Below are 13,967 nucleotides of genomic sequence, written 5' to 3'. Positions count from 1 at the left end.
AATATAATTTTTACAATAATTTAATTATGTATTGAGTAACTTGATTGTATATAAATTTTTTTGTTTATTAGATCTATATATATATATATATAAATATTTCTAAAAATATTTATAAAAATATTTAAAACAATAAAATTGGATATTATAGTGATGAAAATGTTTGTTACTGCATTTATATTTATTTAATTATGAAATTCGTATTTGAAAATATACGAAATAGAAATGTAGTAAAATTTTATTATCCTAGGATTTTTATGAAAACAATGTTTTTGTTTAATTAAAAAATTACATTCATTTTAAAATTGAATAATCACATTGAATTTAAATTTAAAATATAAATAAATAATACAATTGCCAATAAATATTAAAAATTAATTAAGATTATATTCATTCGAGATATTTAATAAGTACATTTATATATATTTAATATATATAAAGTAGACTTGTGCTCCCTTCTCATGCTGCCACGTCAGCATTCAGCATAAGGACAATTTAGGACACGTGTCAGACACTTTCGATCAAATTTTTTTTGTATTGTCGCATCATGTGAAATGGGCCAGCTGTTGGTCTCTGAAAATATATTAATAGGGTTTCTGCCATTTCAATGTTGGAGATACAAAACAAAAAACAACTGTATCCTTCCAGATCCCACCGCCTCTGAGCGATAACTTTGTAACGGCTGCAGTGATTTGAACCACTCTTCCCATTCTCTTGCATTTCATCGCCCTTAACATCTTCCAAGGTAACCGATTGAGCCTCCTCCTATAAATGTGTTTGTTGCCTGCGATGAACAGCCTCGCCGCCACGATACCAATAAAGACAATCTCTGTCAAGCACAGACTCCAACACAGGCGTACACTCTTGACGATTTGAAAGCTGGCCTTTGGATCTTAGTAAGTTTGACTATGTTCTTTTCCTTTTGCTAACCTCATGATTCTCGTCATATCTGAAAGCAATCTCTTATACTACATATATCTTCTTCTGCAAAGAAGATTACTACGTTTTGCTATTGTCGGGCCTGTTCATTGAAAGCCACTCCTCTACTCCTCTGTTATTTCAACACGCATGTCTCTGATGAGTTTCTTCCATATTTTTTCCTTTAGTTTCTAATTTATAATATGCTGGTTTGAACAGGAACTAAGCTTTTGCAACTCAGATAGTTCATGTGGTAATTGCTGGAAACGCTGTTGAATTTTTCCGTAAACTGGACAGGTACTGATATACAGCTTCAATTATCGCCTCTTAGAAACGTTATTACTGGCTGATTTTTGCAGAACATGGACTCCAAAGATCAATCAAAACTGTATGAGCCCATCAAAGAGCTTGATATCATGTTTACACAAGTGAGTCAAAACCAGATATAATTCCCAGCCTGAATGATCCAGCTAACTTCGCATGACCTCAGCAGGTTTACAATACATAACAAACACTACAAAACAAATATTAGTATTGACAAATCTTATCTTAAGGCCGTTTTTCTTTTGCTCAGCCTCTGAACAGATGCCTTTTTCCTGGATCCGCAGCTTAAAACACCTTCAAATCATGTAGAAATCCTCATTCATTTGATGTGGATAATATCAGGGATTTAGATATCCTCACTCATGCTCTTGGCTCCGACGATCACAGTTTTGCGAGGTCTGTTTTCATTTGGCAGCCTTCGTACTAGAATAGCATACATAACTACCATGATGACAGTAGTCAGTAGCTTTAACATCGTAAAATGAATAATAGAAGATAGAGTTTCTATAAATCGTGTTTAAGTCTTGGATGTTCTTTTACGTTATATTTTTTGAACATCACTGTTTTTGGCATCTTTGCATTTTACAGGGCTGATATCAGCAAGCTATCCTTTCTGCGCGTAGTCTTAAAGCCTCTTCTAAACCTGATCCTTACAGTAAAAACAAGTTGTTTTAGTCCCTATTCCATACTGGTTCTTTTGGAAATTTTCGGAATGTTTGGCGAGCTGTCAATAAACTATAAACTGACTGGTGAAGCTGTAAGTTGTTTTTTCCGAGAGAACATGGCTTCTATACCATTTGTACTTGATTTTAGGGTACTAAAGTTTTCTTGGACAGGTTGCAGTTTAAAAATTATGAACAAGATGTATATCTCTTGGGAAGTGAAGGTTTCATATCTTATGAATGATTGTATTAATCTTCTTGAGGAATCTGATGTCCAAAATTGGTGCTTTCAAGTCTTTTCTTGCATGCCTCAGCGTGGATACTTCCATCGTGATCTAAAGTCAGGTACACGTGTGATGTGTATTTTGATTCCGCTTCCAAGTCTTTTAGCAGTCATAGTTGAATCATGTTTATATTTATTTCTCTTATGCAGAAAATATGTTCTCTAAAAATGTCATCATTAAGATCACTGATCTTGGCGTGGCCCATTCGAATATACAGAGTATGTCTAGACACGCTGGTAAGGTTACAATCATTGTATTGTAATTGAATGATGCATGTGCTGATTGCGATTGCTCTAAATTCTTAACAGGTACATGGCACCAGACGTACCGACTACAGTCATATGTGTACACGTCAAAAGTTGGTTAGTGTTCTCAAGATTCAAATAGTCTTTCAATATGGTATTGGTCCATCTCTTAAGAATGGTGTAATTTTTATTGTGTTTCAGATATGTGGGCTACGGGTGCTATTCTGACTAAAATTGTTGTCTCTTCGCTCTTTCTCTTTTCTGAAGCTAGATATTTGTCAAATATTGTTTACTTGCAATTTTCCTGATAAAATAGTGTTTCTGATGTAATGATAGCCAGCAAAATGTCTCTTTAATGTGTGCAGTGTGATAGGTATCCCAACCAAAGAGACATGGTTGAAGGGGCTAAATCCTACTAGCGTTATCGATTACCAATTCCCTCATGTAATGTTTGCTCAAATATTCAACGTTTCTAGGGCAAAAGTAGTGTCACGGATATTTACGTTTACATCGTTAATCATTGTACCAATATATAACAATATTTATGATTAAACGAGAGCACTAATAGTGTATTATACTATTATCTAAAATAAAAAGGATTTATTGAGAGTTTTTTTTTGAAAGTGTTTCCTACATATTCATTACAGAGAATTAGGGCTGAACAAAATAAAACCCAACCCAAAAAGTAGTATATGTTCCGAGTTCTCTGAAATATGCGTGGTTCACAATTATAAATTTAAATATTTTAATTATTTAATTATTTTTTAAAATAATATTGCACAACTATCTAAAAGATTCTATTATCCGAAAAAATAAAAAAAAATATCTAAAAACTACACAAAATAGCCAAAATAAAAATTCAACAACAATTCAAACACACACAAAAATCTGAAAATCTTCCGGTTCTTTATTCAAATATTCAAAATGAACCAATTTTCATATTAATTTTATGCATTTGAGCATACTTCAGAGTTATATGTTATATATTATTTTAAAAATTACCAAAACAAATACTAATATACCGAGAATTTATAGTCCAAAGAAAAACCAGGTCAAACATATATAACCAAATGCAGCTAAAAATGGAACCAATACATAAATAAAAACATGAATTTATATGAACAATTTTACCAAAAAAATATTATATGACAACCAAATCAATATTATTTTTGACGTTTCATCAGAACCGACCAATGGATATAAAAACGAAAGAACTATCATGGATATTTTTTTCCTTTTGTGGTAACCAAACTTAATCTTAAAAATATTCACATGAAAACTGAAGAAAAAACACAACAGTGATTACTAAATATTCAAATCATAACTTTCTAAAAAATAATAAAATCTAATAATAAACTTTTATTAATAAAGTAGAGTTTTGGTTTTTTTTTCATGAAACACACAACATCAAGTGAAGAACCACAAATTGACACATCAACATAATATTTTAAATATTATAAAATTTACCACATTTGAAAATTTATCTGGTAAAATTTATCAGTAAAACATAAATCTTATCTTTTCCATTAAGCTCTAATGAACGGTTGTTCCGTTGAGTTTGACTTTTCTTCGGCTCTAAACTTCGTTAGACTATTTACTATATGTTATATGAAACAAAGTCTTTTCTCTCTTCATTTGGTATGTGATGTTATAAAACTATTTTATCTTAATATACTTTGATAAATGGTAATTTTTAAAGCAACTACTTGATTATAAAGTTACCACATTGTATTCACAAAATTTTAGTCTGAAAATTAAACATGTTTTTGTCACATCATACACGTTCTGTTGAATTCAATTAAACCAATAATAAAGCTACTATTGGTTCCTAAGAAATCCGATTGCTTTAACTTAAAAAGATTTAAAGCCTAAAACTGCTTTTTCACAAATAAGTCAATGGCCTTCCAAACAAGAATATCCAATAAATAAATAAAACCATTTTAATAATATGTATAATACAGTTGCCAAAATATAAAATATATTTATTACATATATAATAAGCTAATATAAAAATCAATATCAGAAGTTATTTTGTAATATAATAACATTTTAAATAATGAGAACATATATTTCTAAAAGCAATATTATATTAGTATGGTTCTAGGAAATGTTCTTACAAAAAATACGAGGAATCAATGCCTCTTTTCCATATTATTTAAACATAATAAATTTAAAATAAAATATTTTAAAAAATAAGAATATCAGTAAATCCAAAAATAGAAACATAGATAATAATTTTATGTGTTGAATATCAACTGTAATATATTAATTTTATTTTATTCACTATATAATAACTATTGAAAGATGTAAAACAACTACATTTGGATAAACAAATTTAGTGATGAGAAAAACCTATGCTTTTTAACAAGATCAACAAATACAAATAGTTAAAATTATTATCAGCTGTATAAATTAAATATTAACATATTAAAATTAATCAATAATTTCATTAATTTTCATTAATTTTCCTATAATGAATAAACAATATTATTACTTTATTTTTCCCTTAAAGTTACAAAATATATTTCTACTCTCTCATGTACTGACTCTTAAATTAAAAAAATAAATAAAAACCGCAGTACATACGTAAGCCAAAAAACCGGCATCTAACACATAAGTCAAAAAAATCCCAAAATTCACTCACCGAGAGTAAGAAACACATTGACATTACATCATGACATCTACTAACATGCACTCCTAAAATCTATTATTAGTTCACAACCCCCAAATTTTAAATGGCAACAACTAATAATTTAGACTCAAATGGACTACCAACTAACAGAAGAAAATCAATGTCCGACACCGGCGCGTAGCGCCGGAATACCCCTAATATATATATATAATTGTCTATATATATAATCATTTCATTCTATTTATATATATATTTAGAATGTTGAGGTATTAATTTTTTGATTTTTTTATATTTATAACATAAAATTTTACTTAAACCGGTTTGCTTAACCAGTTGGTTTTGTTAAAAACCGTAGCGAACTGGTTTGCTTAACCAATTGGTAATTAACTTTCGAACCAAAGTATTCTCTTTAACCGTGTGTCATGTGTGTACGTGTGCCTACAAACCTAATTATTTAAAGCTTCTTCTTCTATAGAAATCAACGGCGCCATTGTTATTATTTTCCTCTCCTTTTCTTTTGTTTTGGTACTTTCATCTTCCTCCAATTTTGCTTCATCTGGAATGTCAGCTATGTTGTTCACGGCTTCGTTTTGATTGGAGGGAGCATGGTGGTGGTGCTGAGGAGTAGTGAGGGTGATTTCTTCAGAGACGGCGGCAGAGAGAGGAGTGCAGAGCTTTTCGAGCATGATGAAGACTGAGGGTTTGGAGCGATTGTCTTTCTCTGGGAAGTCTTGGGCTTCCTCTCATATGCCAGAGCTCTTTTGCCATTGTTATCTGGAAGGTTTTTAGAGTTAATATGATTGTGAAGGGGGAGAATGAAATGGTGAGGTTTACAAAATCAAGGCTCACCTATTTATATATGTAAATTCATCGACTTGAAGCAAGATGAGAACATTGAATGAGAAATTGTGGAAAGAGCGGAGGAGATGGAGTTAAGAAGAACTTTAATGACATTGATAGAATCCGGTTGGATTAGGTAACGTTTCTGATTTTAATTGCTTACAACGGAGATTGACCGGAATAGTCGTCCTTTGTAACTTAGCTGGAGCTCCATTGTCAGAGTTTAAGAACAGCCGCAGCCTAGACAACATGTTTTTTTTCACGGTTTAGAAAATGGAGATAAAAGATGGTGGGCTTAGATCATGTAAGTTGAAGCCCAAGTGACTAAAATAAGACCGCATCAATTTCATCTAGTCTCGTTGGGCCTGTAATAGAGATTTACAAATATATCGAAGCTCGATCTGATAATCAATTGGGCTTTAATTAAGCCCCAAGTAAATAACGAGCCTACAATACAATGGCAATCTCTACCAAGGACACGTGGCATTTATTTTGTGGGTTGGATCACGACTAGTCGACGAAGGCATGGCGGCTTCTTCACTTGTCGTTTCTTCGTGTCTCTTGTAAAACCGAAAAATTTCACCAGGCGGAGCAACTCTGAGATCGCCGGCAGATTTTGTTCGCAGAGAGGAGAAATACAGAGGTAGAAGTAGACAAAACCGAGGGGAAAAGAAGCTAAGGATGGATTGGGAAGCGCTCGATGCTCTGATCATCGATTTCGTTACCTCCGAGAACCTGGTGGTAGAAGAAGACGCATGCGCGAATTCATCGCCGTCTCCTTCTTCGTCGCCTTGCATCTCCTCATCGTCGTATCACGCTAGATTGATCATTCGCCGGATCCGAAACTCGATTGAGTCCGGGGACATTCAGAACGCCATCGACACCCTTAGCTCTCACGCTCCTTTCGTCCTCGATGATCACAGGATTCTCTTTCGCCTTCAGAAACAGGTTAACTCTCCAGCCGATTTAGGAGGATAGGATCCCTATTTTGGTTAAATTTTTCAAAAGTCGGGATGAATAGATGTTTTGTTTTCATTTGTTCTTTAACCTCAGAAATTTATTGAGCTGCTGAGGAAAGGAAGGCATGACGACCGTGTTGCTGCTATTCATTGCTTGAGGACTTGTGTTGCTCCCTCTGCTCTCGATGCCTATCCGGTACTCTCTCTCTCTCTCTCTGAATATTCCATTTTTTATTTATTTATTTTGTAACATTCTTTCTCTGTTTGTGTTTGTTTTTTTTTGGCTCCACATTAATATCAGCATAGCAAGCAACCCTTCTTGTTTTCCTTATTTCTCTTTCTATTCAAGTTATCAGTAAGCCACTGTTTTGACTGATTCTCTGTCTATCATGTTCTGACCTTGTGCATATATCTATCTGTCTATCTATTTTCAAGGAAGCTTACGAGGAGTTCAAGCATCTCCTTCTTGCACTCATTTATGATAAAGATGATCAAACCTCTCCAGTTTCAAACGAGGTCTATCTCCTTTTCTTTTTGTTTTCTCTTTTGCACTCGTGCTATAACATCATGCGCTTTCTGTTCTACAGTGGGCAGAGAAAAGAAGGTACGAAATGGCTGGACTGATGTCATCTGTCTTGAGGGCTTCTTTACAAGCATATGATCCTCTATTTTCAATGACCCTAAGATATCTGATCAGGTAAAGGTTATATTCAACACTGTTATTATCCCTTTTCCTCTCTTTCTTTTTTTTTACCTTGCTCTGATTAAGCCTTGTCTCTTACCTTTTTACCAGCATACATAAAGGATTTTGCTTTCACCAAGGGATTTCCTCCGCAGTTTCTGATCTCACCCATAGGTTGCTCTTGGAGGAGCGTGATCCCCCAGCTACTCCTCTGGAAAGCATGTACGAAGCACCACCCTTTGATGAGGTAACGTGGCAGTTAGCTTCTTGTTCATCTTGCAACACGCATTTTACTGATATTTTAATTATCAAATATCAGGTGGACATACAGGCTCTTGCTCATGCGGTTGAGCTCACTAGACAAGGTGCCGTTGATAGCATGAAATTTGCCAAAGGTGACCTCTTCCAGGCTTTCCAGAATGAATTGTGCAGGATGCAATTAGATGTTTCTGTTCTTGATGAGCTTGTTAAGGAGTACTGCATATACAGGGGTATTGTTGATTCAGGTTGGTGATAGGCACATTCAGAATCCTTTTTTCATATCTTATACCTCCTTTTCTTGCTTGGCTTTTATGAAATTCTGATCGTTTTAAACTGTGATCAGAGATGCAAATGATCACGGGTCCTGTCAAACGCAACCAATTTGAGGTGGCCCATAGGTTATCAAGAGATTGTTCTGCTGAAATAGATCTCAACACAAGTCAACATTCAGATGTCGAGGACTACTGCATGCTTGATGGCGCACTCGTAAATGACGCTGAAATGTCTAGCAAAGAAGGAGGTGAAGTTGGCAGTGAACGAACCAATGTTTCTGAAGATTGCAGCAATAGCTGGTCAAACAAATGTGAAAACACAAGAGCTCTGGTTAGAATTAGATCCCATATGAACTGTGAGAGCAATAAACGAAAAAGATGGCGAGGGAGAATTGATGAAACGGATCGTCTTCCTGATCCTTCATTTTCGAAGTCTGAGACAGGCATAAACCCTTTAGAGAATAAGTATGAAATAGCCTTGGCGCTGAAGGAATTGGTTAGTAGAGGAATGGTAGCAGAAGCCGTTAATGAGATCAGCACCATGGATCCAGACTTTTTCACACAGAATCCGGTTTTACATTTCCATCTTAAGCAGGTAACAAGAGAAAGCTCCCTAAGAGAAACTGCTTGTATTTTCTTCTTCTTTTGCTCGGTAGTCGGAGATACAAAAATTATACATATTATATATATGTATTATGCGCAGGTTGAATTTCTAAAGCTGGTGAGTGCTGGTGATCACAACGGAGCACTAAAGGTCGCGTGCTCTCACTTAGGTCCCTTGGCAGCCAATGACCAGTCTTTACTGAAGACATTGAAGGAAACTTTGGTAGTTTTACTCCAACCCGACGGAAACACAACTGGGAAAGATTTGCCTTTGAATGATCTGGCCAATACGCTACAGGTAACAACGGTGTTTATTAGTTTCAAATCTCTTCTCCTGGCTTTTGTCTGATGAAAGCTTAGCTTGACAAACAAATGCTTGGTTGGTTGGTTTCTGGTCATTTTCTTTAAGGTTTCTGTGGGTAATAGGCTGGGGATCGAAGAACCGCAGCTTATGAAAATAATAAGAGCGACGCTTCACTCACATACTGAGTGGTTCAAGCTTCAGATGTGTAAAGACCGGTTCAGTAACCTCCTTAAGATAGATTCTTTGAAAGAAGTTAACACTGATTTGATCGGTGCTATCAAATCAAGATCAAACAAAGAGAACAACGCAAACTTGTCATCTCAGCTCACGACGACGTCTTCGAGCACCATGACCTCCGAAGATGGTGGTAGCAGCAGCTTGATGATGACGACTCAGACTTCGTCAAGAGAGGCCTTGTGGGAAGAAAGTGCAATACTTAAAGTAATGGTACGTTTCTTCGAGATCCTTATTGACTTGTGGACCAATGTTTTTGCTTATTAAATTAGTGACACACGACTCACTAGAGAGATGGTTTCAGGAATTTCTGGCGTTGTCGAGGTCTGATGCAATACAACTACTATCACAATACAATGGAAACGCTGAGGCTGTGATCCAGCAACTCTTTGGCTAAACCGAACAGTGCGAAAGTTCTTTTAAATTTGCATGAGATTATTTGTTTATTCTTTCTGCATTTGGTGTATGTACATTACTTAACTCAGATACACTTGTGAAAGAAGAGAAACAAATGCTAGTTTTAAACAGTAAAAGTAGTTTGCAAGAGAAACAAGAATTCATATTAGATGGGCCTTAACGAGAGCCCAGTTCGACTCTCTTTTTTCCTTGAAACAGCCCAGTTGGACTCCTATCACGTCATTTTACTCTTTAGTAATCACGAAGCAGCGACGGAAGCTACAAAGTTTTTGAAATATTATATTGAAAATGTTTATATATAATTTAAATTTTGATTCCATTAATTGCATGTTTTCAATTTCTTTACAGCAATTGTTGTATTTTAAAATAATACCAGTACTAGCATGCGACCTACTTTGTAATAATTTTAATAACTAAATCGACTTAAATTAATTAGTTTATTTGCAATAGTAGTAAGTACGTTATAGTCTCTATATAAATGCCCCCATAGATGGAAGTGTTACTTCACACCACCATTCTCAAACATTCTGAGAGTCCTTAATTAACAACGTTATTTTTATTCTCTTATTTTTCTGTTTTCTTTTTCTTTCCCAACTTTTCTCCAATGGAATATATGGGTCAGAAGAAAACATTGTTCGCCTGTGTTTTTTTAATGATGGTGCTCTTTTTAGGGTTTAGTTGCGTCCACGGACGAATCCTAAAAAATATGAATGTTGATCATGAAGATAACAAGAAAATGATGGTAATGCACTACGGACTGATGGTTGATCAAAAGACGGTGCAGCTCTCGCCATCACCACCGTCGCCTTCACCGCCGCCACCGGGAGGTAAGGGAGCAGAAGATTTTAGGCCTACATCACCCGGTCATAGCCCTGGCATTGGCCATAGTTTACCCCACAACTAATCATATTTATGCAATTCCACATATTCATGTGTCTCAGTATGTGTTGTTAACGTGTGATTTGTTGTCTTTTAATCATTCTCATGCAGTTCCACTCATGATATGTTACGTCGGTCGTTAGAAATTTCCTTAAATGTGGCTTTATATTGAATAAAATGCTTTAGGGTTTCTTTCCGATCCACTCAAGGTTGAGTACACATGATACTTCAATTCATACGTATAAGCAATCAATCGGGAACTGTAAAATATACATTGTTAAGTAATAAATATGGCAAAAATAATCATAAGAACTGAACAACTAATCGAAGGTTTTATATAAATTATGATTTAATATTTAAACACAAACATGGCATTTTATATACTTTTATACATTTCTATAAATTACTTCTATTTATATTTTGCAGTAAAAACTGTGACATAAATCTAATCTTATTTCTTGTATTCCAAATAGAGATTGTAGAGATTTAAGATTGAAATAGTAGAGCTGCGGATGTAGAGTTTTATTTTGAAGTTTTATTTTATTAGTCAATAAAATAATAGCTAGTATATGTATTTGTATATGCGTTAAAAACTAAAAAAATATCTTGATTAATCAGAATGAGGTATATTTTAATCACCCTCATTCATTGTATATGTAATTTATAAAATACATTATAACTCGTTTTCATGCTAAAGAATAATCATGCATGTGCTCACATGCAAAAAGGCCATACATGAAAAAAAAGTTACGGCATTCGTGCGGTGGTGAACTGAAAGAGTATATGTGATATGTAAGCCCATGTTTACATGGGACACTTATAAAAGATAAAGACATCTCTTGGTATGTTGGTGTTCAATTTTAATATTAATTGTAAAGGGAGTGATTACTTTTTGAGCTCTCGAACCTTTTTGATTTGCTTTCAATGTTATTTACTTTTTGAGTCCTTTATAAATAATATAAGCCACTGTTTATTTTAATTATGAGTGATTACGTATAGCAAATTGTTGTTTTAAATACATAATAAGGTCTATAAAAGAATAAATTGAAACGAAACCAAAAAGTCTGTGGTCGGAAAGTGTGGTAGGCCCTTGAACTGACTTCCCTGCGTGTAGGAACCAGGCAAAGAAAAAGAAAAAGTATCAACCTTTTCAATTTTCAACATGGCTTTAAATGGGCTGCACTGCCTGCACATATTCTTTTTATATGGAACGAATATTCAAAAGTGTGGGATAAGTCGACTATCAAGTGTTTACAATAAATTACAACTAAAGACTAATTTTTTTTATTTTTTTATTTTTTTATTTTTTTATTTTTTTTTATTTTTTTATTTTATAAACAGGAGGATCAACGGCGATCCGTAATCCGCAAGTGGTTTTCGATTGCCCGAAGGCCCGTAATCCGCACTTGGTTTCCGATTGCCAACCGCCTAATCCCCCTGGCCCGGACCCAGCCGGCACTAATACCCATTACCCAAGGACCCGGCACCAACGCCGCGTTAACTTTTAAACTCGGAGATGACGTAAAGCATTCCGTGGCCACAAGGGGTATTCGAACTCGGGTCGATATTGGCGATAGTAACTACCTCAAGACCACTAGCCCACCACCCCGTGTTTGAAATTGTAGTTTGCCTTTCAAAATTCCAATTGTATACATATGTGTCTTTATTTTTGGTCAAAAGTTCAAAAACGTTCGTAGATAACATTACTCTTTCGTCTGCTTGGTTTGTCCATCAATGTTATGTAAATTTCACCCTTTTTGTCAATAAAACTGCTTTAAAATGCATAGTCATTATTAGACATAAAATAATATCAAATTACACATGCATAGAATGCATTTTGATATATTTCATTTGGTGGAAATTGTAACTCGCAGATTGTAATATTTTGTTACTCTATTGTATCTACTAATATTCTGTAATATAATATATTATAAAATATTTTGTAATATATTTTTACCAAAAAAATATATTCTGTAATATATAAAGGGTTTATTTGTGAAATAACCAAAAGAAAAAAGTAAATTAAATTTGTAGTACAAGGGTGGAGAGATAGGAAGAAAAAAGAAGAGAGAAGGTAGATTTTGGTTAGTTAATGAATTATAGTTTTTTCTTGGTCATTTGGCCTAATTTCCCATATATAAACAACAATTATTGACATCAACAAAGTCCTGAAGAATTAATTTTAATTGTCTCAAGCTACTACAAAATATTTGATATTATATCAAATTATCATATTCAGCTAAATACTCATGTAGTTATTTATCTTATAAAAAACTTAACAAACAATTCATCGAAGTCAAGTATCACTGTCAAACAAAAACTATATTTCTTTTATCGACTGTCCATAAAAACTTAAACCAAGTTTTGATCGGTGTAAAAATCATTCTGAAAAATGTTAGATCCGATCATATTTGGTTTATTTTGGGTTATTCGCTGTAAATGTTATTCCGGTGTAAAAGTTAGTCTAACAAACACTAGATATATCACCCGACTAAACTGAACTATAATTATCAAAATCATTGATTTAAAACCCTAATCCATTATTTAAAACCAATGTTTTATTTTATTTTATATTCATATAAATCATAATCAAAACATCCAATTCAGAAAATAAAACACAGATTAAAACTTAAATTTTAATTTATAATACAACTTCCCAAAACATTAACTCATAGAATGGTTAATATATAGTATATCTATATATATATGTTTCTAAATCAACTTAGAATTGAAGTCAATATTCTTGATGTTACATACTAATCTGGAATTGGTATAGTCTTATTTGGTAATAAAGACACAGGTTTTAAAAAGTTATTATAATGACAAACGATAAAGAAAAACTTAGTGGTAGGGAAGAGTTGGTGGCTAAGTTGATGGCAATGGTGCCTTTGACTTATTCTACTCACTCGTTGACGAACTAACTTTTCTCGTCTTTCAGTACTTTATCTTTAATGTTGTTTCATAGCAACTTGGCTTTATTTTGTTTTTTAACACTCGCTATTTTTTTTACAAGCATGGCGGCGTTGTCGAACGCATTAGAAGTTCAAATCTTTTATATTAAAACAAACTAGACCTCGATCCGCGGGCCAGTACGTATTTGAATTTTTAGTTTTTGGTTATTTATTTAACTAAATAATGTATTTGTAATATTTGATATATTATATTCATCAAGTAAATAATTTTTTTGGCATCTTAAACCATCTATTTACGATGAATATTTGATGAATATTCGATATCATATACAAAATTAAACAAATAGACGTAATTAGAGAATTGTAGACGATAAATAAAAACAATGGTTATTAATGTCAAATATGATGAAATATTATATTATGACTTAATATGGCATAAAAGATTATAAATTAGTTATACATGTTAAAACAAAAAAAATGATTTTTAAACTTCTATAAAAAATTTAACATATAAAAAAGGGCGATGAATTAGTCATCAAATT

The 13,967-nt window shown here is 33.4% G+C and overlaps 3 protein-coding genes and 1 long non-coding RNA gene across 7 annotated transcripts; all 4 read left to right on the top strand.

Annotated features, from left to right (window-relative positions):
• The first annotated feature begins 601 nt into the window (after positions 1 to 601).
• On the top strand, positions 602 to 1,581 carry LOC106303636. Of its 2 annotated transcripts, XR_001262514.1 has the most exons (4): positions 602 to 893; positions 1,135 to 1,212; positions 1,275 to 1,408; positions 1,490 to 1,581. It is a non-coding gene; the product is annotated as an uncharacterized LOC106303636 (long non-coding RNA). The 2 variants fall into 2 exon arrangements; XR_001262513.1 differs by having other exon boundaries at positions 1,135 to 1,408.
• A 246-nt stretch (positions 1,582 to 1,827) lies between these two features.
• Positions 1,828 to 2,947, top strand: LOC106303635 (cyclin-dependent kinase F-4-like). Of its 3 annotated transcripts, none has more exons than XM_013739930.1 (5): positions 1,828 to 1,996; positions 2,083 to 2,246; positions 2,335 to 2,421; positions 2,494 to 2,547; positions 2,632 to 2,947. In XM_013739930.1, exons 2-5 carry the CDS (start codon positions 2,093 to 2,095, stop codon positions 2,736 to 2,738), a joined length of 402 nt encoding a protein of 133 aa, XP_013595384.1. In that variant the 5' UTR covers positions 1,828 to 1,996; positions 2,083 to 2,092; the 3' UTR covers positions 2,739 to 2,947. The 3 variants fall into 3 exon arrangements, with proteins under 3 accessions (XP_013595384.1, XP_013595385.1, XP_013595383.1); XM_013739931.1 differs by having other exon boundaries at positions 2,076 to 2,246; positions 2,335 to 2,403; XM_013739929.1 differs by having other exon boundaries at positions 2,076 to 2,246.
• A 3,431-nt stretch (positions 2,948 to 6,378) lies between these two features.
• LOC106306905 lies at positions 6,379 to 9,750 on the top strand. The gene is made up of 10 exons (XM_013743692.1): positions 6,379 to 6,850; positions 6,956 to 7,057; positions 7,297 to 7,377; positions 7,449 to 7,558; positions 7,655 to 7,790; positions 7,863 to 8,049; positions 8,148 to 8,671; positions 8,780 to 8,977; positions 9,089 to 9,430; positions 9,522 to 9,750. Exons 1-10 carry the CDS (start codon positions 6,584 to 6,586, stop codon positions 9,612 to 9,614), a joined length of 2,040 nt encoding a protein of 679 aa, XP_013599146.1. The 5' UTR covers positions 6,379 to 6,583; the 3' UTR covers positions 9,615 to 9,750.
• Positions 9,751 to 10,157: 407 nt separating this feature from the next.
• Positions 10,158 to 10,662, top strand: LOC106305300. Its single transcript, XM_013741680.1, has one exon. The coding sequence runs from the start codon at positions 10,239 to 10,241 to the stop codon at positions 10,536 to 10,538; it is 300 nt and encodes a 99-aa protein (XP_013597134.1). The 5' UTR covers positions 10,158 to 10,238; the 3' UTR covers positions 10,539 to 10,662.
• Positions 10,663 to 13,967: the final 3,305 nt, after the last annotated feature.

The sequence above is a fragment of the Brassica oleracea genome, chromosome C7 (assembly GCF_000695525.1).
Source record: "Brassica oleracea var. oleracea cultivar TO1000 chromosome C7, BOL, whole genome shotgun sequence".
NCBI lineage: Eukaryota > Viridiplantae > Streptophyta > Magnoliopsida > Brassicales > Brassicaceae > Brassica > Brassica oleracea.
This window is presented reverse-complemented; position numbering and strand designations above follow the sequence as displayed.

Excerpts from the sequence above, each read along its gene's own strand:
- LOC106305300 (XM_013741680.1), top strand. The coding sequence starts at position 10,239 with ATGGAATATATGGGTCAGAAGAAAACATTGTTCGCCTGTGTTTTTTTA.
- LOC106306905 (XM_013743692.1), top strand. The coding sequence starts at position 6,584 with ATGGATTGGGAAGCGCTCGATGCTCTGATCATCGATTTCGTTACCTCC. Across the intron at positions 7,058-7,296 it reads CTGCTCTCGATGCCTATCCG|GAAGCTTACGAGGAGTTCAA; the intron begins GTACTCTCTCTC and ends TCTATTTTCAAG. Across the intron at positions 7,559-7,654 it reads ACCCTAAGATATCTGATCAG|CATACATAAAGGATTTTGCT; the intron begins GTAAAGGTTATA and ends CCTTTTTACCAG.
- LOC106303635 (XM_013739930.1), top strand. The coding sequence starts at position 2,093 with ATGAACAAGATGTATATCTCTTGGGAAGTGAAGGTTTCATATCTTATG. Across the intron at positions 2,422-2,493 it reads GAGTATGTCTAGACACGCTG|GTACATGGCACCAGACGTAC; the intron begins GTAAGGTTACAA and ends AATTCTTAACAG. Across the intron at positions 2,548-2,631 it reads TGTGTACACGTCAAAAGTTG|ATATGTGGGCTACGGGTGCT; the intron begins GTTAGTGTTCTC and ends ATTGTGTTTCAG.